The 26,584-nt window shown below is 41.4% G+C and overlaps 1 protein-coding gene across 1 annotated transcript in view; it reads right to left on the bottom strand.

Annotated features, from left to right (window-relative positions):
• Nucleotides 1-26,584, bottom strand: part of USP9X (ubiquitin specific peptidase 9 X-linked) — a 1,542,050-nt gene that overhangs the window by 1,294,265 nt on the left and 221,201 nt on the right. Inside the window, exon 4 of the mRNA XM_078658291.1 lies at nt 11,299-11,378. Within this exon, the coding sequence (XP_078514417.1) occupies nt 11,299-11,378 (80 nt within the window). The remainder of the gene's footprint in view (nt 1-11,298; nt 11,379-26,584) is intronic.

Here is a 26,584-nt window from a genome sequence, read left to right as displayed (position 1 = left end):
AAAACAGCGACTACTAAAGCAGGGGACTAAAATGACTTGTGTGAAAAGGGGAAAATGCCTAAATTGACAAAAAAAAAACTTTGAGAGACACTAGCCACAAAAGCATGTCAAAAATCAATGGCTTAGACTTCTAAGATTTTTGCTTGACAGTGGGAAAACGAACCAAGGTTATCTTTCACTGTACCGCACAGTATAGAGTAGGGGTATGAAGCTGCATGGGTTATTTCAAATGATAAGTAATCGCATAACACGTAAACATAATATTCAGATTATGAAATGTAATTTCGCTCCTATAAAAGTGTTTCCACAATCCTGCACAAATGTGCCGATATTTAGTACTCCTTATTTAGTTTCATGATCAATTAATATATTCAATTTATTCAAAGAAAATTATTGTTTATTCCCCCTTTAGATGGAGGAAGATGATGTGAACTAAGGGTAAGGCATTGTGGCTAATTTGTGAACATCCACTTCTCCATTTGCATTGGTATTAAGTGTACGGGTTTATGTTGCACCTCCAGATTGGAAAGGGGTGGGAGTGCGGGAAAGATGGAAATCTCAGACAGGTGGTAGATATAAAAGGTGCAACTAAGAGGGACCAATCTGGATATAAGAAAGAGATACAATGGCAGAAGATGTACAAGTGGCAGAAGATGTGCAAGTGGAAGTAGGTCCAAGAGAAGAAATATACATAGTCAGGAATAGATAAGAATCAATATGTCTAGAAAAGACTGTGAGATTACAAATGACAGGGGCTAATATCTGTATCCAAGAGACACACATCGAGGGGTCACAGCAGTATTTACTTAATACACTAGGGTATAGGCTGATTACTGCAACAACACACAAGGAGTAAGGACTAGGGTTGTGGCCATTCTGGCGAAAGGGAGTGGGATGCAATTTATTCGATCTTCATCCGATAAATATGGGCAGTGGGCAATTACAGAATGGCAGTATAACAACGATAAAAAAAAATGACATTACGTACAATATATGGAAATGTTAGTGACAAAACAAATGTACTGGACTATATTTCTAATGAGCTTGCTCACTGGCCTCTCCCATTGATAGTTTGTGGCGACTACAATTTGAACCTTTCCTGCGACTGGTCGATGGAATTGGGATACAAATACCGGGGGAGGAAACCAAAAGTGTTCCAGGCTCTTAAAAACTTATGTCGGACTCATGGATTAATAGATTGTTGGCAAACAGGGCACCCGAGTGATCCAGGATTTACCTAGTACTCTAATCCACACTCTATGCATGCGAGACTGGATTATATGTTTGTCTCAAGCACTATGAGCTCTAATTGCTCAATAGAAGCCTGCCAAGGGTCTTATATGACCACAACCCTCTTGTTTTAAATATAGAATGTGGGGCAATGAACCCCAATTTAAAAATGTGGACCTTCGAACGAGCACTGCTGTTAACTGTGGAATAGTGTCACCATATGAGGAGATGGATCCCAGGGTTTTTGGAGGATAATATAGGTAGTGCTGCAATCGATGTGGTCTGGGATGCCCTGAAGGCTTAGATCAGAGGGGAGACACTATGATTTTCATTAAATCTTAATAAGGAGGCTAAACAAAAAATCGTGGCACTGCAGAGAAATTTGGAAGTAGCCGAGGAAGGATTTATAAGGGCAGTTCAGGAGGAACGGGAAACTGAAGCTAACAATTCTAACTTCGACATTCTAACAGAAAAAGCCATAGATAAGGCAACAATGCATAGAGAAAGCATTTATGAATTAAGCGAACAGGTTGGCCAACAATTGGCCATATGTACTCAACAAAGCACAGCCAATCTAATAAAATAAGAAAAGATCGAGGATTATCTAGATCAAAACTCATCATTAAGATTAGAGGTAGAGGATCAAGACAGTTTGGATTGTATACAGCAATGGGAGGAAATCCTCCTCTCCATGAGTAGTTTAGCTAAAGGAAAGGCGGACGGTATGGATGGGATACGGACGGTATGGATGGGATACCAACAGAGTTTTATGTTACATTTTCTACGCAGTTGAAAAGAATAATGTACGAATTATTTACACATATCTTTCAGGGAAGGCGACCTTCGGGATCATGGTCTTTACCAAAATTGTGGTTAAAAAAAAAAAAAAAAAAAAAAAAGACCCTACAGAACTTGGGTATTCTCGCCCTATCATTCTGATGGTGATTCAAAAATCTATTCTAAATTATTAGCTAGTCAATTGGCACCGGTTATACATAAAATTGTATCGGATCGCCATAACGGGTTAATCCCAGGGAGATACACCACCGACCATGTTCAAAGGGTTATCACATTGCTGTCCTGCAACAAATGTAATGCCAAGCAATGTCAAGATGTGGCATTAGGGAACATTTCATCAAAGCAGTCCGAATGCTATATGTTGAACCATCAGCTGTAGTAAAGGTAAATGGGATGGCGTCAGAGAAGATAGTTATTTCCAGAGGGACAAGACAGGGGTGCCCATGTTCTCCTCTTCTATTTGCAGTATTTTTTCACCCTTTCATCCGTAGACTTGAGAATAACATAAGAATACCACCAACATGCTCACGAGATTGGTCTACAAAAACGTTGGCGTACACGGAGGATATCGCCCTAGTTATCAGTGACCCTGTTAACGCGATAAACACAATAGAAGAGGAGGCTAAAATCTTTGGAGGGGTATCAGGATATAAACCGAATCAAGATAAAACACTGATAATTCACAATTATAAAATCAAGATGAGAGATGACAGAGTAGTGGATAAAGCTACCTATCTGGGTGTTAACATAACGGCAAAATTGGATAGCTTAGTTAATAATCTCAAACCATTAATACAACACACACAAAAATATCTTATCAGGTTAAATATTCTGCATCTATCAATTGGGGGCAGGTGTAACGTGATCAAAATGCTTTTTTTACCTAGATTTTTAAGCTTTCCATAACAATATGTTTGGAATTTACACCTCAATTGCTTAAATCTATAGAAAGCATGTTTTCCTGGTTTATATGGGGCTATAAGAGACCACTTACAGCATTAGGATTTATTACCTTGCCTAAAGATAGAGGTGGATTAGCACTTCCTAATCTTAAACTTTATTATTGGGCTACCACATTAAGATATTGTATTGAAATATCATCAATCAGGACGGACAACAGAATAAATATCAGTATCCCAACACTGCAAGAACTTATATTGGGTGATGAAACAAGGGGGTGCTATTTTAAAAAGATCAGATTTAAAACCCTCTCTGGCATTTACAAGGTCTGGAATAATGTACTAAATTGCTGGGAATCGGGCGGTTATCCTACTATATACCGTAATTTAAAAACGACAATTTACCAGAGATTTTTAGGGATGCTTGTATGGATAGATGCATACAGGGTGGGATCATGCGGGCTGTTTCTACTCTACTACAGTGCTGAAGTCTTTTGAGGAGCTTAAACAATGATTATAAACTAGATCACAGGGATTTCTTTAAATTTTACCAGGTTAGAGACTTTCTGTGGAGAAAAGGGGTTGGAAGATCCAAATTTCAAACAATTCAAATCATGGAAAATCTGCGTAAAAAAACAACAGCAACGATAGGGGAAATCTACGTATATATGAATGTTTCCTTTCCAGAGGATATGGATAAATGCTTGTTAAAATGGACGGCTAAATTGGGGGTTTCGGCCAAAACCCTCCACCATTCTTATGAATTATCTCAGTCTTGTTTAATGTCTACAAAATTACAAACTCAATACTACAAAAGCTTTTTTCATTATATTACACTCCAAATTAGATAGCTAATTGGGGGTCTGGCAAGGGAACGACATGTCCACGCTGCGCGCTATTTGAAGCCGACTGTGCATATATTTACATCTTGCGATGTATTATTGGAGCTGGTTAATGATAGATCAGGTTTTTTGTCAGATTTTTAAAGCAATAATAGAAATCTCAGTTAACTAAATAATCCTAGGTATAGTTAATGTAAATCGACCTAAAAATATGCAAGGCTTGATCTTTGTGGCAATGGCTGTTTTAAGGATATGTATAGCTTTTTTTTTTTATTGGATTTTATTCCCCTTTTTATGCAAACAAAATAGAATACATATTACAGCATGAGGCGGGGGAAAAAAGAAAGACATTACATCGCACATAAAAGCAAATAACATACAACATTTCTCATAAATGAACAAATAATTATGACATAGTAATATTCTTTTTTCCTAATCAATAACGAAGAACACGGACAGGGAAAGAGGGTCAAAGCTAGTTCAAGCAGAAAAATTTCAATTACCCAAAAGAGGACATATATAATCAGTCCAGCTCCCCCTGAATCCACTGCCGAACAGGTGCCCAAGTTTTCATACCAAGAGCTCTTTTTTTCCGGGCCTTCGTTCTATATATAGCTGCTTCTATATTATATGAAGCTAAGAGGCGGGCTCTCCAAGTACAAAAAAAAGGGGAACTGGATTGATCCATTCTTGGGTGATACATGCTCGAATTATTGCCATACAAATAAATAATAATAAAACAAATTGCAACCGGTAATGTATCAACAGTTACCCCAATTAAAACTAGTTCCCCTGTTAAAGTACCTGTGGACCGGAACAATATTGCCAAAAAGGACTGAATTGCAGCCAGAAATGATGATAACTGAGGGCAAGAAAAGAACATATGTGATGCATCGGCTGCAAATAGCCCACATCTGCTACACGATGTACCCGCAGTCAACCCCCATTTAGAAATTTTTGAGGGCGTATAATATAAGTCAAATAGAACCATATAATGCTGTGTACGTGATCTGCCTGTAATCAAAATGAAATTCGCCAATGCAATGGATTCCTCTATTTGGATATCATTGCTGCCCAGCTTTTCTGCCCATCTCATGCAATGAAACTCTAAATCATCTAAACATGCAGCGATAAGCAGGTTATAATAATAGCATGTTCTCTAAAAAATCGATAGGTTATCGATGAGAGGAATCCTACACAGCCCAGAGCGAACCTGCGGTTGTAGAGTATTAAAGAAACTATGAATCTGGAGATACTTAAAGTGATCCTGGGTTGTTAAATTATACTTATCTATAAGCTCCGAGAAAGAGATTAATTGATCATTGTGCCACAAATCACCCACGGAGTAAATTCCGCAGTTACGCCATTTAGTCATAACAATCTTGAAAGACTGGGGGACAGATGCTAGAGGATGTTAAGGGTGTATATAACAGGATTTTCTGAATCCCTAATTGATGTTTGATTATCTTCCATACCCCGTATGCAGCTTTCCAGGTCTTAAATTTAGTTTTTTTTATAGTAGCTTGGCTCTATATTTTTAAGAAGACAACCACGGCATTCCTCTCCCAGTGCCAATTCATAAATTGATGGTGAGTGACTAACTGGAATTCGTGCCTTTCCACCGATTATCAGAGGACGAATGAACTGTAATACGGCTGCAAAATAATAATACAAAAAATGCGGGATTCCCCACCCACCCCTAGCCTTTGGTAGGATCATCTTCTTATATGATCTACGTTGACGTTTATAGCCCCACAAAAATCTGGCTGCCATTCTTTCTAATTGTTTAAAACAACTCAAAGGAAATTCAAGAGGAATTGACCGAAACATATAGAGAACTTTTGGGAGTATGATCATTTTTAAAACGTTGTTCCGACCAAATAAGGATAAATGAAGGTGATCAATTGGCTCAAGCGAGGAATTTGCTTTTTGAAGGACGGTATTTAAGTTTAACTCCGGGATAGCAGAGACTGGAGATGTGATTTTGATGCCCAGATATGTCGCTACTGCCACTGTCTTAAGGTGTGCGGGAGGGTTCTGACCCACAAATAGGATTTGGGTTTTAGATATGTTCAGTTTGTACCCTGAAAAAGCTCCAAACTGAATTGCCAGATCCTCTATTGTTGGCAGTGCCCTCTGGATATTGGTTGTAGTCACTACTATGTCGTCCGCATAAGCGAGAGCTCTACAACTGGTACGGGGGACTTGTACAGGAGCTATATCCTCTGCTTGGTTCAGTTTGTTCAAAAACATATCGATATAAAGGGCAAACAGAAGTGGTGAAGACGGACATCCCTGTCGAGTACCTCGTGAAATATAAAAAAAAGGCAGTTTTTTTCATTCCAATTTTAATACATGAAGTAGGTAGAACATAAAGTGCTTTTAGGGCAGAGATCATCTGAGGGCCGAGGCCCTTCAGTAAGAGCATATCCCAGAGATACAGCCAGGCTACCCTGTCGAATGCCTTCTCGGCATCCAACAGGGTAATGCCGAGTGCAGTCTTGGTCCCTTGAGCCCAATCCATTAAGGCAATCAAGCGCCGAACATGGTCAGTGGTATCCCTATTAGGGATAAAACCATGCTGCAAAGGTGACACAATTGAGGATATTATACCAGAGAGACGGGTTGCTAGAATTTTTGAAAAGATCTTGCTATCAGCATTGATCAATGAGATCAGCCTAAAGGAGGAAGGGAGAAGGGGAGGTTTATCTTTTTTAAGAAAAGCCATAATAATTGATTGCCACCAAGATACTGGTGCGGCCCCTTTTTGAACTTCTAAAAAAGTTAGAAGCAAATCTTGTTTTAGGACATGCCGAAACACCCTATAAAACTCTAACGGAATGCCATCCGGCCCCATGGCCTTACCAGCCGCAAGGGAAAGAATAGCTGTCTCAAATTCTTCCATTGTAATTTCTAGGTCGAGTGCAGCCGATTGTGCGATAGTTAATTTAGAAATGTTAGCAGGGTCACAAAAATTTAAAATAGATTTAAATGAATAGGATGAAGCTTCCTCCGTATACAGTTTACTATAAAATAAACAGAAAACCTCTAAAATGCCTTCAGGTTGTTGATGAATATGTCCTGACTCATCCTGAATTTCGTTAACGCAGTTGAATGCTTCTTTTTACCTGATTTTGTTAGCCAGAATCCGTCCTGACATTTCTCCAACTTCATACACTTGTGAACGAAAAACTGCCTCCTGTTCAGCTAGCCTCGTGGCAAAGATCTCATACAGCCTGGATTTGTGTATGGCGAGACTAGATTTTATTTGTTCAGTGTCTTGCGAGGAGTTAATAGCTATAGCTAGTTTAGCTTCCCACTCCTGCACTGCCTTGTAATAAGAAGTAAGTTTATCCCGGGAAGTTCTTTGCTTATTAATAGAGAAAGAGAGTCTCCCCGCGTACAGCAGCTTTAAAAGCGTCCCATACCATTTGGATTGATGCCGACCCTCGATTGAATTTAAAAAAATCCTTTATCCAGTTAACCATGTGCTCGATATATACAGGGTCTGCCAACAATTTACGCTCAAATGACCATGGAGTCACATTAGGTAAAGTGCCCAACTCTGTCTTGATCTATATCAATATAGGATTGTGGTCCGATATTATTCTGGGGTAAATCTCATACCTGATATTACTAATGAGTGTAGAGGTGACAAAAAAATAGTCCAAGCGCACAAATTTCTGATGAGGGACTGAGAAGAAAGTATAGCCCAATGGAGTAGTACTTTTTGCAAACCCAACATCAAAAAGCCAGAATTTGTTTACTAAACCTCTTAATGCTTTATAGGTCTTTTTCTTTAACCCAACATACGTCAAATCAGACCGGATATCAAAGTCTCCCTCAAGATGGATATTGAGATCTCCACAAAATATTAAGGGAGCAGGCCAGCCAGCTAATTCTATACTAAGAAAATGTATAATGTCCGGATCATCCGAGTGTGGACCAAAAATTGAACAAATAGTCCAAAGATTGCTCTCTATAGAAATTTCCATTATAATCCATCTGCCATACTGATCAGTTTTTATAAGTTTACAGTAACCCAAACCTCTTTTCATGAGAATTGCCACCCCCTTTGTGGTAGTACCTTGACGAGTGCACCCTAGCACTTGCATACCCAAATCATTAAGCCATCGTCTATCATTCCATGTTAGGTGTGTCTCCTGTAAACAAAGTAAATCTAACCTCATGCTCTGAATTATTTGTGAACATATGCCTCTTTTTTTCTTATTATTCAATCCACAGATGTTCCACGAACATATCCTTAGTTTACCCATAATGACATTTTAATTGATTAATAAGCAGTAACTCAAAAACATCACCTCTCACTAAATTGACCTGTATAGTCCCTGTCACACAAGAAATAAAAATACTAATCTCTTCACATGCAGTGCTTGTATTAGAACAAATTATAAGGATATTTATAGCTTCAGCTTGGCTGGATCCAAACCCGCCGGTGTTCCAACAATGGAGAGCCCAATTGTTGCCGACACGTACCTTGGAGGCAGCTATATATATATAAAAGAAAGGGACGTAATAAACGCAAAAAAATAAATATGGGATCCTTTAATGCAGTGGATGCAAAGTCATAATGGGACTGGATAAATGCCTGTATGCGTATTATATATGACAGTGAAATTCAAACAGGAGTTAACCATGATTTGAAAGTATAGATTGTGATGAACAATGTTGCACCAGATTAATTAAGATTTGCTTTTGTGATATTTATGAAATTTATAATAAGACTATGCTCGTGGGTAATGTCTGAGAAGGGTTGGGGGAGGGATATGGGATGGGGGTGTAGTGTTTTATCTAAGAAACCTGAATCGATATTCCTATTTTATGCCCTTGTCCGGTTATAATCAATAATGTCCATACAACGGCATAATAATAATAATCATAATTCAGTCGTAGCACGTGCTGTCACATTAAGCAGGGCTACTTCTCCGGCCCCCTAGTAAGCACACCGAGTTCTCTAAACAAAACCAAGCCTCCAACAACCTGGGAAATCCCCCTTGCTTTTGTTTTGATTTCGTCCTAGAACTCCTGTAAAGCACTGTAAGAACGGCCAGTTCTTAGTGACATCTTTATTGACGTCTTATGTCCAACCTTACGTCAAACCCAGGCACCTTTCAGGTATAAATATACCAACGTTGCCTTAAGCAAACACACGGTGGTGAATCTGGAGCAGAGCAGCTATCTACTTGCCCGAAAGTCCAGCTGATGCGAGAGCCCACGGACGCTGCCCCTCCTCTTTGACGCGCTGAGAAAGACGCTGTCTTTTCTCCTGCCGAGAAATCCAGCTCCGGCGTTTCCAGCCTACCCTTGCGGGTTGCTGGGATATCGAATCCTGAGAGAGAGATACCAGACCTCCTGCTTTCTATTACCCAGGTACGGAACTGACTAAACCCTTACAGAGAATTCTTGAGTCAGATTCTTGGCAAAACAAACTTAACTTAAACTGCTACTTACTTACTCCTTCCCACGTATTAGGCTTAGGTCAGGTACACCGGGGTAGGCGTATTTAGAAGCACCAGTTGAGTACGATTAGTCAATGTATATATGTATGTATATATTTTATCTATTTTAAAGTATCATATGGCTAAGAAACCATATCAATGCTTTTACAGTATTATTTTATAATCCTCCTTTTACTGTACGCACTTTACTTTACCATGAGCATTACAATCGTGGCAATTCATTTCTCTTGTATGAGGAAGAAGACTGCTCAATAAATAACACCTTTTATTGAAAACGCCCGTCTCTCTTTTCTCTGCATTCTGGTGAAACTAAGTACGCACATTTGACTGAGTGAAATAGCTGTCTTTTGTTTTCACACGACTCTAGAGATACACTCTTATTCAGGGAGAGCAAAGTTGTCATGTTTTATGGTTGTCAGAAGCTAATCCCTTCTTGTCTATCCAGGGAGGTTAAAACTCCTCCTCGTTTATTCGAGAAAGTTTCTAGTGATCTCTGAGCTAGCTGGCAAACCTTAATCTAATATAGTCAGTAGAGACATAGATAACCTCAGTCCTACGTCTACACTGCTGAATATATTATTCCAATGCGCAGAGCCTATTGGGAATATAGGAACTACACTACAGGGGTTTCGTATGTTTAAAATAATAAAGAATATTACAAAACAAAATGTAAAAAAGGTTTAAGTGTACGGGTTTATGTAGCACCTCCAGAATGGAAAGGAGGTACTGTGTGACAGAAAAGTTTCTATGTGACTCTGGTGTGCCCATCAACTAAATTTGTCGAAAACTTGCTTTCTGTACCACTCGCCAAATATTTAGTGGTCTACTCACGCACAGATCCCTCGACTACACTGGCTTTTTTTGTTCTCCAATCTGAGACTGTTCCATTGGAGAACCGGAGCTCTGAAAGTTGTAAACGGCTTCCCATATAGGTCTGACTTTTTTCGCATAAATACAATTAAAATAAAATCAAATGATGTTCAACATTCATTCTGCGCATAAATCTTCCCAAGTTAGCCATTTTCTGTTGAACACATTTTAGTTCTGAAATCTGCTAACATTTTTTAATTAAGCCCAGATATTTACAATACGGCCTGCTCAACATGTAATATATGAATGGAAATGTGAATCCTGCTTTTCCTGATTGTTTATTTCTAGGTGCTCAACAAAAATGTGTGTCTCATAATTCAAGAATAGATATATTTTGAATATTAACAAAACAACTAACTATCCTAAAGCGGGCAGAGCGCTTTTTGATCTGGTTACCGCTATTTAAAGGAAAAAAGTGGTCCACAAGTGTTTTGATTGTGTATGGGTCTTCACTGCATGTTTCTTATTGAATAAAAACACTATCTTGCCCGGTTATGCAGCAGATGATGAGCAAGTTAAAGACTGCAAATTCGGATTATGCAGTGTTTTACTGAAGCTGCACACACCTTTAGCAAAGAAAACAACTATACTCACAAAAATTAGTGGCGGTAAAGTTGAAAAAAAAATTGTTAAACAGGATCTAAAGAGTACCTTCAAAATTCTAAACAATAAAAATGCAGGGCAAGATGGTCTACTGAAGATATTTGTGCGACATGGGAAAAAGCAAATCTACACCGAAAGATGAGGGGTTATGGAGGTTTCAGAGTTCTTAGTACCTTCACACAAATTGAGACCGCTACAAAAAGTGTTACAAGCTCTGCATCCTATCGACTTAAATATTCTGGAAAAGCATAAGATTCAAGATAACATGATTGGGAGCAAAATAAATGCGAGTACGGATACATGAAATAATATTTTTGCATTGACCTCTAGCAGCGTTTAGTAGCATTAGCCAGAGCTAACACTCAGTGAATTCTGTGTACGAAACTTATTAAGTGAGAAGAAAGTAATACGTTTTTAATTAATGGGACTCCTACGTCATCTGTGGGAACAGATCCAGTGTGACGGAATTGATCACAGGCAATGCAGCAAATCAAACACACACCACACTTAAGCGTACCTTCTCAAGCGGATAGAACAATGCAGAAAAAAACAATACTAAAATAACTGGAAACTTACCTTTTTTGCTAAGGTCAATAGCAGCTTCTAAGAGAACTTCTAATTCACCTTTAGGTAATACTGGAACCACCCAGCGAGGTCTGTAAAGGTATGAAGAGATTTCAGGATTTTCATAACATGACTGTTTATCTATTTGAGTTTTTCCTCTAAGGAAAGATAATAAAATGTGAATCTACATGTAACCGTATATCTGTATCACTGCCATTATGCATAAATGAACTATAAAAGTGCAATGACAAACAAAAGTTAATATTGTACAGTGGTTCTCTAGTATGGCTATCTTCTTCAATAACACCTGCAATAAACATTTTCTGACAGAATATGAAATACCAACTTTACGGTACAGAGTGCCCAACGTACAGAACTGTTTGCTGGTAGTCGTTACTTTTCATAGTCCTCGGACAATATATTATATATACACACACATACACCCCTGACATTAGAGGTTGTCATCTCATCAGAGTTGAACAGTCTAGTGACATTTCCCCAAGTCTGACAGGCAGGCTTTAACCTCATTTCTTCTGCAGAATACTATAGTAATATAATTTGAAACAACATTGCAGCATTTAATGTAGAAATGTGCCATATCAATGTGAAAACACAATCTAAAGCGAACAGTGAATAGAGAGGTGCTTTTATTGTCAAAACTGTATCAGCTTCACTCAGCATACACCATAACTTCAAGAGAGCCAAACAGCTTCCATTACCCAGCATGCATAGTACTGGCAGTTTGCTTCACAGCAGGAGTTCTTTTCTAACAGAGAGACTATGACATCCCAAACGGAATCATTTGTGTCTGGGGTGAAAGGTAGTTTATGACTTCAGAGGGGAATACCTAGGATCACAAATTACATTTTCTTGTGAAGTATGACACATCAGGAGAGGCAGCACAGTGCATTGTTGTATAGTAGATTGAAGAAGAGTCCTCCTGCGTAGGGGAGCTGAGACCGGAGTACCCACCGCAAGGGGCTCAAAAACTCTTGCTGGCAAAAACAGCTACTGCCATATTTAGCGCGAACATGCTCCAAAAACTGCAGCTTTTCGGCCACATCCTGAAGGCACGATCTAGGGCACTACCATGTCTACTGCCCTCCAGCTGTTGATTGCTGGGCCTACAACAAGCCTGAAAAAACAAATGTAATGTCCCATCGCATGCTGAACACAAAATGAAAGGAAGAAGGTGGCTCTGGTGATGGCAAGGAGGCTGGGAGGACCAGCGAAGTCCAGTAACGCTTAGGAGGTAAGTAAGGGCTGCACTCCTTACAGAAGTAGCAGGTGTGTTTCTGTTCGGCTGCCCCCTTGTCCCTCCTTCTCACCCCTAGCCACTACCACGTGTACCCTCTGGTATCCTCTGCAACCAGGTCTACTAGTCCCACCTTCTCCTTGATCAATGAGATGGACGTGAGTAGATGGGAACTGGAAGAGTCGGCGGCCAGGAGGTCTAGGGAGCCACATCGCTTGGTTTTAGCAGATGACATAAGGGTGGACCACGGCAGTGCCAGTGCAGCTTGCAGGTTTTAGCTTGCGTCCTAAACGAGGACACACAAGCCAATACAGCTGGCAGGCATCCTGTAGTTGGTTGGCAGGACGGCCAACAAAACTCCGAGGTACGCTCACCAACACTTCACTTTGTGAGCCTGACGCTTTAATACTGTGCGTTAGCACTTCCTAGTACTTGCTGGGCCTCAAGTCAAATGTCTTAATTTCTGTCAATCTTGGCTCAATACGCTTACTCTTCAGCCATTAAGGCTTACAAACTAATATTCACTGCAAAACACAATGCACATTACAAAGCCTGGCACAATAATAATAATAAATAAAAATGTCAGCATCCTCAACACAACCTAAAATCAGCACAGGGGCTTGAACAGCCGTTCACAGGAGACTTAATAACATGTTTTCAGTTCTCAAACACCCCCACCCCACCCCGACCCACCCCCACACCCCAGCCCCCCTCCCCCACCCCACTCTCTATTCTTAGGAAGCCCCTCAGACTGGAATAAAGCTTTGACGTCTTCAACTCCTAACTCGAAGACACACATGGATTTGACTCAACAGACTACTCCAGACTTGACACAATGCGAGGCTCTAAAACGATCAATGTCTAACACCCCCCAGAACATAACAAAAGCGAAATTGAATGTTTGCAACTAATGGTGCATTGTTGCCCGAAACACCAGGAGGAACTTGGACGAGCTATCTGGAAAGGCCTGTTCACTGCTTTAGATTCTACTACAAAGCTTTGGAATTTCAAACAAAATCGATTCAAAGATATATCTACTGGAAGCATTAGCACAGTACACTGCAGCAACAGATTTCTAGTTTGAGCACCTAAATGCAGTTAACCAACACATACAGTTGCAGCGGGCTCCTAGTCACAAACGCTTATGTAACAAAAGGTAAAATGAACCAATTTACAGATGAAAATAAACGTGGCCCTTCCAACAGAGTGCGGCGTATTACATTAGATTTACAACTCATACAATCAATAATTACTGAATTAAATATGAAAAAACATCAGTTTGCCATCAGAACAATTTTACACAAGGCTGAAATACATGGAGCTCCCATATATCCTAGGTAATTAATCATGGAGGACAGTAACACGGGGTTGATGGTTACTCGAACAGAAATAAATATTGAACAAGAACCAGGCAAAACTACAATCTCAAACATCTTAAATATACAAATCAATCAAAACGAATTATCCAAAATGTACAAACGTAAAGGAAACAAATTTAATAACCAAAATAAAAGATAAACAGCAAAAACATAACGACAAAACAAGTTAGAGCAATATTTTCCCATATTTAATCCAACGCTAACAAAGACAGACAAAATCGCATCAAGAGAGGCAACTGCAAGTGATTCATTTACAAAATCGGTGAAAGATACACCTCAGAACAGTTCAAACAACCCACCCTGGGATAAACGTTCTTCTGGTAATTACACACAGAGACCAAGTCTGAACACAACTACGACACAAACCACTCCGCAATTGATATAAGGCTTTCATTCAGTCTTATCAACTAATTGTTGGGGACCCGTCAACTCAAAATAAAACTACACACGTAACAACACTGTTGCACCAAGACTAAAACACTAATGTATGTATACAGATATACTAAGTTAAAGGAGAAACACTAATCTCACTGCTTGTCTCCGACTCCAACAGTCAAAACAACCATAACACTGGATACAGAGGAAACCGGTTAACTGGGTTTTTATACGTATTACAAGTCTAGAGGAAAAAAAGGATATTCTAAATAGGGTCAACGGTGACATTATTAGCTGTGCACAAAGATTTATTACATCTATACTCCAGCCATATCTCAGGAAGCCATTTCCTCCCTCCTCAAGTTTGGAACAAAATGCGCCCACAACTGTCACCTGGACTGCAAATGAGATCGCCGATGTGGTAATATCAAAATATAAGCTCTTTGAGTAGTGGGACATCGCAGTCACTCAGTCACAGAAAGAACATTACCCAACTATTCTCCTTAACAATCATTTGAAAATGGCCCCCCTTGCAACCTCGATCGAGATAAAAGCCACAACTGGTACAGACGGCATGCCTAAGCTTAAGAATGCAAATGACACCAACTTACCCACCCAAAAAAACCAAAATGATGCCTATTTAAATTTTTGGGGATCAAGCACCGTGGAAACGCTGCTAATTAGGACAATAGAAGGAAGGAGATTTTGCCCAGGAAGACTAGAGATGGCTCTCAATTGCTTTACAAGTAAACAGAACACATTAACTGACATCTCCATTCTCACAGCACCGCCTTAAACATGAAAAACATACATAAAAAGAATTGAAATAATCTTACCTCTTTACAGAGCACCCACGGAGACCGACCATAGATACTTGTAGAGGACTTACTTAAATCTCACCCTTCTGTCCACTCAGACTCAACACTTTAACGAAAACGCAAGATGGGGAGTTCCACCCCAAGAAATTAGACCACAGAGAAAAACAACTACTAGAAATATTGTTTCTAACTTTCCACCCAATGGTGCCCAATTATAACTCCGTGAACCAACTGAGTTTTAGACTATACATTCATGTTTTTCAACTTGTTGAATAAGATCAAATGCTTTAATACAAAAAGCAGAACCGAAAGTGATCATCTTCCGCAGAAGATACTCATAGCTAATATCAGACCTATAGAAGGGTGTACAGTATACTTTTCCACCAATCAGGGTACCTGGAAAGGAGTTAAATCGGACACGTCAGTCATCATTAAATATTATTGTGGGAACCTTGAAGATAAAAATTTAACCAGCACGTGGAAGGCAATAAAGGAACTACTATACAGCACCCTGAAAGAATTGGGGCACTCGAAAAACTGGCACTCACTAATTTTAAATTCTAAACACACTGGTAACCAAGACATGGAGTGAAAAGAGATGTGTACTACATAGGAAAATGAGAAGAATTAAAACTCTCATGAGTCTGACCTACAACTCATGGTGAATAAGCTAAGAAAAGCTACAAAAAGACCAGTCTGAAAGGCAAATAGGAAACAAAATGATGAGGCATGGCTTGAGTTGCTTGCCACTTTCAACTAAGATTAGAAGGGACTAAATAATCGTCTGCAGGTATTACATGAATATGCAGAGGCCCATCACTTAAAGATAAATGTGTCAAAAAGTAAAGTAATGTGCATGCTGGGAAGGAAAAAGTTGAAGTATGGGAGTCACGCCTGGTCTGTAGGTGGACAATAATTGGAAGTGGTAAATTCTTATGTCTTCCTAGGAAAATAATATGTGGAAATTCAAGCAACAATGCTCATATAGGAAACAATATTCGGAAAGCAATGGCACAAGGTAAAAGTTTAATCTCCCTTTATAGATCCACAGGCAGAAGACACTTTGCATTTTTACTAGAGATTTTCCGTGCTAAAATCCCAGCTTCCTCATTGTACGGTATTGAATTACTTGATCTAGGAAAATGTTTTTTTTTTAAATATAACAGAAGGTAAAATCTTTCGGTATCTAACCTCAGTTAACTCTGCCTGTTCTGTGGCCGCTCTTAGGTTGGAATTTGGTCTGCGTAGTAGTTGGGTTCAGGGCCTTGCAGGGATAGTGCGATGGGTTACATGCCTTGTAAAGGGAGAACCTGGTACATTAAGATCTTTTATTCAGAAAGAATTTCTAGGGACTCTAAATGAGCAATCTTTAATTGTAAAAAATGTTAGGATTGCGGTTGACCTGCTTCAATTGGATGAATCTGTACTTTTTACTTTATCACCATATCAGCTAAAGGCCATTTTGAAACGGGCTACCTGGAAATTAAGTTTCACTACGGACAGGGAAGCCCGTATTTCAAAGAAAGGTATTTATCCGGCCATTGACTCTTGTCTGATAAGTAAAGTACAACCTTATTTTACTTGGAACCTCCCCCATGGAGTACGCAGCTTTTGGCTTTTATTGAGGCAGGGTTTTCTTCCACTGAATAATGTATTGTCCAAATGGTATGGTTCCTCTCCAGTCTGTAATTTATGTGATAATTCAATCCAGGATGTCACCCATGTACTTTTTGTTTGTCCGGCTCTTTTTCTTCATCGGCGTAAGTGGGTGAGACCAATCTGTCTACAACTATCTATTTTGTCTGCCACCGCATTTACAGACGCCATTTATAATCCACCAAATGAAATGTTTTGCCACAGAATTTAACTTTTTTTTTTTTTTTTAAACTTTATTGTCAGGAATACAGGATACATAGTTTTAATAACATAGACATTGCACGTTCGAGTATCAGTTTTTGCATATTGAGGAATAAACGATAAGATAGACCGTACTACAACATATAACTTTTGTTACCTTGAGTATGGCATGAGGTTGTCAGAATCAATCACTACATAGAAAGCATTCAGTTCCATACCTTGATGGTGACGGAGAAGCAGAGTATTAATAGGCACATGTACCCGTCCCTAACAAGTTCAACGTGTAGCAAACATCAAAAAACTATAAAACCCAACTAAAGTCATCACTCGACAATGAAGCACATATTCTCACAGTCAATGGTAGGCCTCGTCATACATTCTTCACTGTATTCCCAGGTACAATGGTAACCCGGTCCCTCCCCGCACATCTCATTGTACAGTGTACGTATCCATACTGTTTAGTCATCGTCCTCTTCGGACTCCGAATCCTCACCTTCCGGCAAGGGTGCACACGGCTCTCCCCTATATTTGTTCCACGGTAACCAAACCTTATTCCATTTACGGGGGCAAGCCCGTAGCACATAAACTGCCCTTTCCTTCACCATTAGGAGGTCCATATATCTGATCCAGCCAGCCACCGTAGGCAGTTCCGGGGCACCCCACTTTTGTGCGATATCACGTTTCGCCACAGTCACAGCTAAAGTAACCCACAGCTGTCCATACCTGTTCAGGTCAGTAGGGTCCCAGATGTTCAACAGGCATTTACGGGGTTCAGGTAGGACCGACACTTCAATGGCCTGAGAGACTGTGCGCATGATCTGTCTCCACACTTCTTGGATTTGAGGGCATTCCCACAATGTGTGAAACAGAGTACCTTCTTCCCCGCATCCCCTGAGGCAGTAAGGGTGTGGTGCCCTTTGTATTTTGTGGAGAAGTGTTCTGGTGTAGTAGGTGCGATGTAAGATCTTGAGTTGCACTAAACGGAACCGTGCCGATATGCCTACCTCTCGCGGTAGAATTTAACTTTTTTAAACGCTTTTTAGATATATATTAAAATTTTATATGGATGTTATGATTTTCATCAGTGTTTTACCTGATGTTTTAGAAGTCTTTGTGTATTTGTATCTTATACCCTATTGTACGAAAATGTATGTTTTTATCTTCGTCCTTTTTATGTGGATCTCATTTGAGTTCCAAAATCATAAATAAATTGAATTGAAATTGAAACAAAATGATGAGGCATGGCTTGAGTTGCTTGCCACTTTCAACTAAGATTAGAGAAAGTTCTAGATTGTTCTGAACCTCAAGGAAAAAAAGTCCAGTCCTAGCCAACTGTAATAATGTACAGCACAATGCCTGGCTCAAACATATAAGATCATTAAAGGGCATTGTTTGAGGTGCAAGATAGCAGACGCCACTCTGTAGCGCTCCCATAACAGTCATCTGTTATAATCCTGAAGCAAGAGGGAGAAAGGGAGAGAGAGGGAGAGGGAGAAAGGGAGAGAGAGGGAGAGGGAGAAAGGGAGAGAGAGGGAGAGGGAGAGGGAGAAAGGGAGAGGGAGAGGGAGAAAGGGAGAGGGAGAGGGAGAAAGGGAGAGGGAGAAAGGGAGAGGGAGAAAGGGAGGGGGAAAGGGAGAGGGAGAGGGAGAGGGAGAGGGAGAGGGAGAGGGAGAGGGAGAGGGAGAGGGAGAGGGAGAGGGAGAGGGAGAGGGAGAGGGAGAGGGAGAGGGAGAGGAGGGAGAGGAGGGAGGGAGAGGAGGGAGGGAGAGGAGGGAGGAGGGAGGAGGGAAGGAGGGAAGGAGGGAAGGAGGGAAGGAGGGAAGGAGGGAAGGAGGGAAGGAGGGGAGGAGGGAAGGAGGGGAGGAGGGAAGGAGGGGAGGAGGGAAGGAGGGAGGGAGGGAGGGAGGGAAGGAGGGAGGGAGGGAGGGAGGGAGGGAAGGAGGGAGGGAGGGAGGGAGGGAGGGAGGGAGGGAGAGAGAGGGAGAGACCGACCAGACTGGCCTAGGCCCCAAAGGCCAAGGAGAGAGCACAGCAAGTGTTGAAACCAGGGACGCACAGAAGTCACTGCAAAAAATTCGGTGGGGGGTGAAACCTGTGACAGAGAGAAGACATGGCCAGGGGGCAAAAGTAGAGCTACTACCCCAGTAACCGGTAGCCATGGAGGGTCTTAGGGAGAGACAAGACCAGGTGATACCACACCAGAGTACTTGGGGAGTCCAGGTAGAGGCAGCCTTCTCAAGTCCTGCAGTACCAGCCCCAGGAGAACCCAGTGAACCAAATGAAGGATCCAAGCAGGGGAAAACCAGATGGTGGTAAAAACTTACTGAGGGCAGGTGGAATGCACTGTCCCTCTGGAGGCGGTCTATCTTGGTGGTGGGCGGGGGAGAGGTACATGGCATCAAGGAAGTGTCCATGGGAAGCCCCGGGGACATCCTAAGTCAATAGCCTTTCCTGGGAGGACAACAGGCATGTCAGTCGAGGCTCACAGATATAGAAGGAATCATCTACAGCGACAGGTAAAGACCCTGCTGAGGATCGATGCACTGACATGGAAGCCAGAGAGGACCAGGACACAGAGGGTAGGGGAAAGGCGGAAGGGCCTGGGACAACCAACCATTTTGAGTTGAACTATTGATTCGATGATGCATGACTGTATTTGGTAGGTGTTGAACCTAGGGTAGAGGAGGGTTTGTTGACCTGGTAGTTAATGTTGGTGTAGGATCACGAAGGAGGGGACGGAGGGGTGAAAGACCTTTCAAGAGTTGGGGATATGGGTAGTTCGGAGGCCACATATAGGAAACGTTGGGTACGGAAGGGATATAGGGGATAAAGTTTCCGGTTACACACTTGGGGTATTGCAAACACCTCAGATGACAAAGCAAAGAAAGGAGGGAGATACGAAGGATGGAGGGAGACTTGAACGAAGACACATGCCGCCCCAATGGATTACTAATTAAAAGTCCTTTCATGGATTGTCAATAGACTGGACTGCTAGATTAGAAGGGAAGTATTTGCACTATACTTTCAGCGGCACTCCCTAGATATATTGGTGGTACAGGAGACACCCCTGCTGGAAAATAATTGTAAATGCCTACACACAGACAAGTAAGTACAGCTGGCGCACACTGGCTACATGGGAGAATCCAGAAGGATAAACATTCTAGCTAAGAAATATCCTGACTTATAAACAACCAAGCAATGGGTTAACCCTGGCGGTGTTGCGTGGTGTACAGGGCAATATGGGAGGTCTAATTATAGTGTATGTATATATACACTCAGACTATAAAGAAAAACCCTGAACAAACTGGGATGCCTACTAATAGCATCACACAGTCATACATGTGGCAGGAGACTACTTTAATGAGGTGATGCACAGGCATCATGACTGATATCTGCCTACCACGCAGACACAACACAGGTATACAGGCCTGGCTCACTATGCACATGCCACGGGGCTGGTAGATGTGTGGAGGAAGAAGCAGCCGACTAACAGACAATATTCCTTTTTATGGTGGGGCCATAGGACACTGTCCCGTCTGGACTATGCATTCCTGCCAGAAAATGAGCTCCCCTAAGTTAGGCAGGCAGAATATCTAGATACGGGTATATCAGATCATTCCCCACTGCAAATCACCCTGAGGACACATAAGCAAAATATAGATAGTCAGTGGTGATTAGACACATGGGCATTACAAGATAAAGACATAGTCAAAACACAGCAGGCAGGCACCCAACTTCACTATGAGAAGAAATGAGTGCCAGTAGATTCCCCACAGAGATATATTAAAATATTTTGCAAGATATTTTCATAATCGCGATTCAGTCTAAGCAAGACATCACAAATTTCCTGGGAGAGATAATGGTCCCAAGGTTGGCTGAAAGAGATCCTGAGGCTCTAGAGACAGACTTATCTATTAAGAGATAGAAGAGGCTCTGGCAGCTATGAAGTCTGGGAAAACACATGGGGCAAATGGCTTACCGGTGAAATGTTTAAGCACTTGGCCCCACTACTCAAACCACATTTGAGGAATGTATTTCATGCAGCCAGGGACAAAGAGAAGCTTTCACCAGATCTTGAGCATGCAATCATAGTGATAATTTATAAGACAGGCAAACCCAGAGATACTTGTGTAGACCCATCTCACTGTTAAATACAGACAGTAAAATACCAGGCAAGATTCTGGCAGTGAGGCTGGCAAGTGTAATTACATCTTTAATACACATAGACCAGGCATGTTTTAGGCCAGGAAGAGCTGCTCTTCTAACCATGGGCGATTAAAAGGCATGGTTATCGTACATTAAAGGCAACCGACAGCCAGGGCTATCCTCTTACAGGATGCAGAAAAAGGCCTTGACGTCATAGATTGGACATCCTTGCATTTGATCATGGAAAGCGTTGGGCCTAAATGTTACCAGTGGGTAGCCCGGCTATAAAAAGCCTTGACTGTGGTAATGAGAGTCAACGGTACATTCTCAAATAGATTCGGACTATTGGAGGGACGAGACAGGTCTGCCCGCTCTCCCCTTTATGGTTTGTACTCTGCCTGGAGCCCCTAGCATCATGGATTCACTGAAGAGCAGACACCAAGGGATTTCTGTAGGAGACTAGCGAACCAGAACAAAAATCTTGCTATATTTGGATGATGTCTTGACAGACATCTTGCCAACCCAGAGACTGCTATCCTGGCAATCCCATCAATTTTGTGTAAATCTGAAATGTACTCAGAGTACCGTATAAATTGGTTTAAGTCCACCCTGTACACATTGGGCAACTGGAATGTGACAAACTAGGTCGGGGAAAACCTTAATGTTGTGAGGAAAGGTTTCAGATACCTAGGAATCAAGGTCACAACTAATAGTGAAGCATTTCAGTAAAAGAACCTCAACAGGATCATAGGGGCATTCCGGGGAGATGTTAATAGATGGCACACTTTACCTTTAACGAATCTGAGAAGGGCAGCTTTATACAAGGTGATATCTACCCAAATTTTAGTATACACTACCAAATACACTGTGCGAGGTACCGGAGGCATATTTTGGCGAAATAGACAAACAATTACGGAGGTTGTTCTGGAAAGCGTAAACCCAGAGGATAGTGTTGTAGAATCTCAATAGGTCAAGCTACAGTGGAGGAATAACCTCCCATATCTACGAGCATATCAGAGGGGGTTCATTAATGTGTGGATTGGTGGCCACATAACACACAAACAACCAGACTAGAGAGTCACGATGGCACCAGCTGCGTGCCTACACTATTAGACTACTATATGGGAGACTGGGAGACTGGACAGGAAGCATCTGCCCACACCAACCAAGGTCACGCTGAAAGTGTAGGCCAACACTAATAAAGCCATGGGGTGGCAAGAGACAATAACATTAGTGACGTCCATGTCCCGTGGAAGGGGAAAACCTTTAAAGAGGTGAGTAAATGGTCAGGTTTCACCCAGTGATAGTATTCAGAAGACTGAATAAAACTGCCTGCCAATTCCAGAGTGAAAGGTGGCTGGAAAGAATCACTAAATAAAAGTACTTGGCAGTATGACAGGAAGAAAGATGGGCATTTACAGCACCTGAACTCACTCAAAACAAAGGCTGCTTTCCTCAGTGTTGCCTTCCAATCTTTGATGCGAAAAATCACCAACCCTTCATTTGCCCCACACTCAAAATTATAAAAGGAAAACTTATTCAAACAAAGGCATATGGCACTGAGAAATACTGCGACAAAGTTGGACGGTTTCTCAGTAATTTTCAGTATAATATTTACAGATAACAGTTTAAACTGCAGAAAAATTCATCATAAGTGCGGTTTAGGTTAGAATTTGGACTGATGGACCAACAGGTGGCTTAGTAAGCAGCATTTCTAAAGCTTGCATTCAAATTAAGACACACACAATGTCACCCTTGAAAATTGTATCTGGGAGGAGTTGCAACCAGGTCCTGCCAACATAAAGGACCAATGGTTTAAATAAGTGGCAACTGAGTTAACCTCATTGGGAGCAGACTCTCTGTGGGAACAAGACTTATTATACCTGCCTTAAGAAGCTCCTCCATAAAACGGCTAAAACGGCTTACCCCTGCAGCAGATAAATCGATCTTAAGCAAAAGAAGCCATGCAAGTCTAGTAGTAAACTCTTACAAAGTACTGGGTCTACAGAACTACGTATCTGAAACTTTAACAGCATTTTGCAAAAATTAGATGGATGCAATTACGCCTCGGGCTCTTTTTACCCTTGATTTTCTGCCAAAATGGGAGGTAATACAGGAATGTCAGCTTAGTCATAGCCAAAAGGAAACCTCTGCCAGCATAATTTGCACATGTTCTGCCTTACTCAAGGAGAGCAGACTATTGTTCCAAAATGCCTTTAAACAACACAGCATATGCTCCTGCCGACAAGCCATCATCGTATGTCTGTAAGGAGATCATCCTCAAGGGGTGACCAGATTTATTAATTCAATAAAAAAAGAAATATTTGATTCAGACCTCACCTAAGATCAACAAATACAGATATTTAAAATTATTATTCTTAGAACATGATAATAAAACTATTGAAACTATTTAAAATGAATAATTAGTAATGTTGTAGTCTACATATACGACATACAGTTAATAGAGATGTTAAAATAATGCTTTTTTTTTTTTTTTAAATAGCTTCAAGAAACTTTTTAAAAACTTCGACAAGCTATAGCAAACAAATTCATTAGCGGGAAAATTACACAGCATAATTAAATCTTGAGCTAACATGGCATTGTATCTTAATTGAATAGGCGATATATACCGTCGTCTAGCCTCTACCAATCTCGGGTTGGGACAAATTAATAAAACAAGATACAGATCTTGTTGTTCGCCTTTGCATAGATCGCATTCGCCTTTAGAGTTATTTGTGCCATCCCACCTATCTTTAAGAATTGCTAAAGGTAGAATACCCAAGTGTAAGAGGAGGATACAACGCCTTGCCCCGTGCTCTAATTGAAACTGTAAATAAGGTGCAGGTGTTTTAAATACTATTTTCTCAGCGAAGATTTTGTAATGCTTTAGTGGAGTACAATATTCTTTGTCCCTTTCATAACTGATCCTCGGGGCCTAATGTTTTAAGAAGAGCTTCAGATGTGCTGGAGATCAATCATGTAAAAGTGCTAAGGTGCATTGTGAGACCTCAAAGGCTTTTAGTAAATTCCTATTAAAAGTATACCGGGACGCTTCCTCTCTAAAAGTTTCCAATGTTACCATACATCCTAAAGCGTCTGGCACTGCATGTAAGAGATTATACGCCCACTTTATGATATTGGAAATTACTAGGGCAAATATTCCCCTTATAGATAGCTCAAGGCGAAGAGCTTGAACTGGGACAGATTGAGAAACTTTGACCAGTTTTCGAAGTATACTTCCTTCCATTATTTTTATCTGTTGCCATGTTTTGATTTGTGTATATTCCATGGTATAGGATAATATCAGTGGGATTTTCATGCCACAGACCTCTAACAAAGATTTGAAGTGTCTATTTCCCATAGAGCAATAAAATCTCTGTAACGCCCCAACATGCAATTCTGCCTTCCGCCCTAAATGTTGAAGGAGGGCTGTATTTTGTAGATTATGCTTAAAAATACAGCCCAAATAAACATTCTTCTACTGTCTCAATATGCTTAGCTCCCAAAGACCATGTGAAAGATAAAGGTTTCCTTCTGCCATTAAAAGGAAGCGCTTTAGTTTTAGATACATTTGGGATCAGAACATTTTCAATTGCGTATTGACTTAATTCGTTTACATTTCTTTGCAGGTCGCTTGGAGTATGATCGAGAATGACTGTCACCTGCATACATTAAGCAGTGTATATCGATTTGTGCTATCTTTGGAGAGAAATTCTACATTTGGGAGAAGCGCCCCGGTAGATCACCAATATAAATAAAGAATAATAAGGGAGCTAATAAGCAGCCCTGCTTCAGTCCATTCTTCGTAGGAAATGGTTTAGTTAGGCCATTTTCTCCCCCCATCTGGACTCTACACCAAGTTGCCATATGTAGGGAGATTATTATTGTGAGAAGATCAAAAGGAATTCCCAGATTCTCTAATGTTCTCCACAATGTCTGTCTATCTACACAATCGAAAGCAGTTGAAATATCAAAAAAAGCACAATATAAAATGTGAGCATTTAACAACGTATTTGTCAAGAACTGTCTGAAGTACAGCAATATTATCCAATGTCAAGTGCTATGTGCGAATTCCGGCCTGTGTCACGGGGATCACTTTATTCGCATCATCTTATGTCTGCAGGGAGGTTATCCTCAAGGGGTGACCAGATTTATCGTACAAGTTACTTACCTTCGGTAACAATGTATCTGGTAGAGACAATTCTAAATGCAGATTCCTTCACATAGAATTATCCCCAGGCGTGACACTGGATCCGGGAAAAATTTTGCCCAGCATCCCTGCGAGTGCGGGGGGGCATCACGTGACTCCACCCAGGCGTTGTCCGCGTACGTGACGTCAGCAAGGTCACGTAAAAGTCCCACCCTGGCGCGCCTACATCAGTTTTTCTTCAGAGAACTTTTTCGGGCGACAACGCAGAGCCATCAGACAAAACTGTGAGAGTATAGGAACAATGTGCGAAGGAGCAGAAAAATCAGAAAAAAGAGATTGGGAGGAACACCACCAATAAGAGCAGTGCCAGGCACTGCAGTATCGAAAGGCAGGGAAAAGAATAAAGAACAGAGCCCAGCCCGAGCAGCAACCCTGCCAGCATGGAGACAGCCACCCCTGGAGACAAAAGAACATACGCAAAAACGTCCTGATAACATGTAGCAGGACTACAACCCCAACCAAATACAATGAAAGGGAACCAGTCCGTGACAGACTAGGAACGGCAAAACTCCAAGAAAGCCCCACCACAGAGTGTGACAACCCCCATACGGAACAAAGGGCAGAGGCACAGCCAAATGACCCCAACCTAGAGGATAGCTGAGGGGCCAGAACCCTAGTAATAAAGGGAGGAGGGAGAGAAGGGGGGAGGGGTGGAAGGTAGGCCCCAACCTAGAGCAATCCGAGCATAAGGGCACAGAAGTAACTGTAAATCTATCCTCCAATATGGCAAAAGGGAAGGAAAAAGAACAATTGAACAGTACCAACATCCTGTCAGAAAGAGGGAAAGAATGTACTCATAGAAGACACAGCCACCCACAGGGAGGCGAGTGCAAAAGACCAAGCCAAAAGTCCTCGCAGAACGGGGAGGAAGGGCGGGCCGTGAATGAATCTGCAGCTAGAATCGTCTCTACCAGACTAATCGTTACCGAAGGTAAGTAACTCGTACATCTGATAGAGATTACCAGCCGCAGATTCCTTCACGTAGAATAGATACCCTAGCCATACCCAAGGGGAAGGAGGGTCTGCGAGAGGACTCCACCCGCCTGGACAAAAGAGGGTCTGACAGAGGCCCAAGACAGGACGAGGAGCCCCGTCCTCCCAGGTAAGGGGAACCCGCGCCAGCAGTACCTCCACCCAAGGCCAAGGCAAGGAATAGGAGGACCGAAGCAGAAGAGCAACCTAGAGACTCCAAGGAGTAGAGGTAGAGCAAAGGCATAACCAGATAGAACGGCGCCGTCCGCACTAAAGAGGCGGAAGC

Source organism: Lissotriton helveticus, chromosome 8, assembly GCF_964261635.1.
Source record: "Lissotriton helveticus chromosome 8, aLisHel1.1, whole genome shotgun sequence".
NCBI lineage: Eukaryota > Metazoa > Chordata > Amphibia > Caudata > Salamandridae > Lissotriton > Lissotriton helveticus.
The sequence above is the reverse complement of the archived record's forward strand: the minus strand, read 5'-3'. Positions and strand labels throughout refer to the sequence as shown.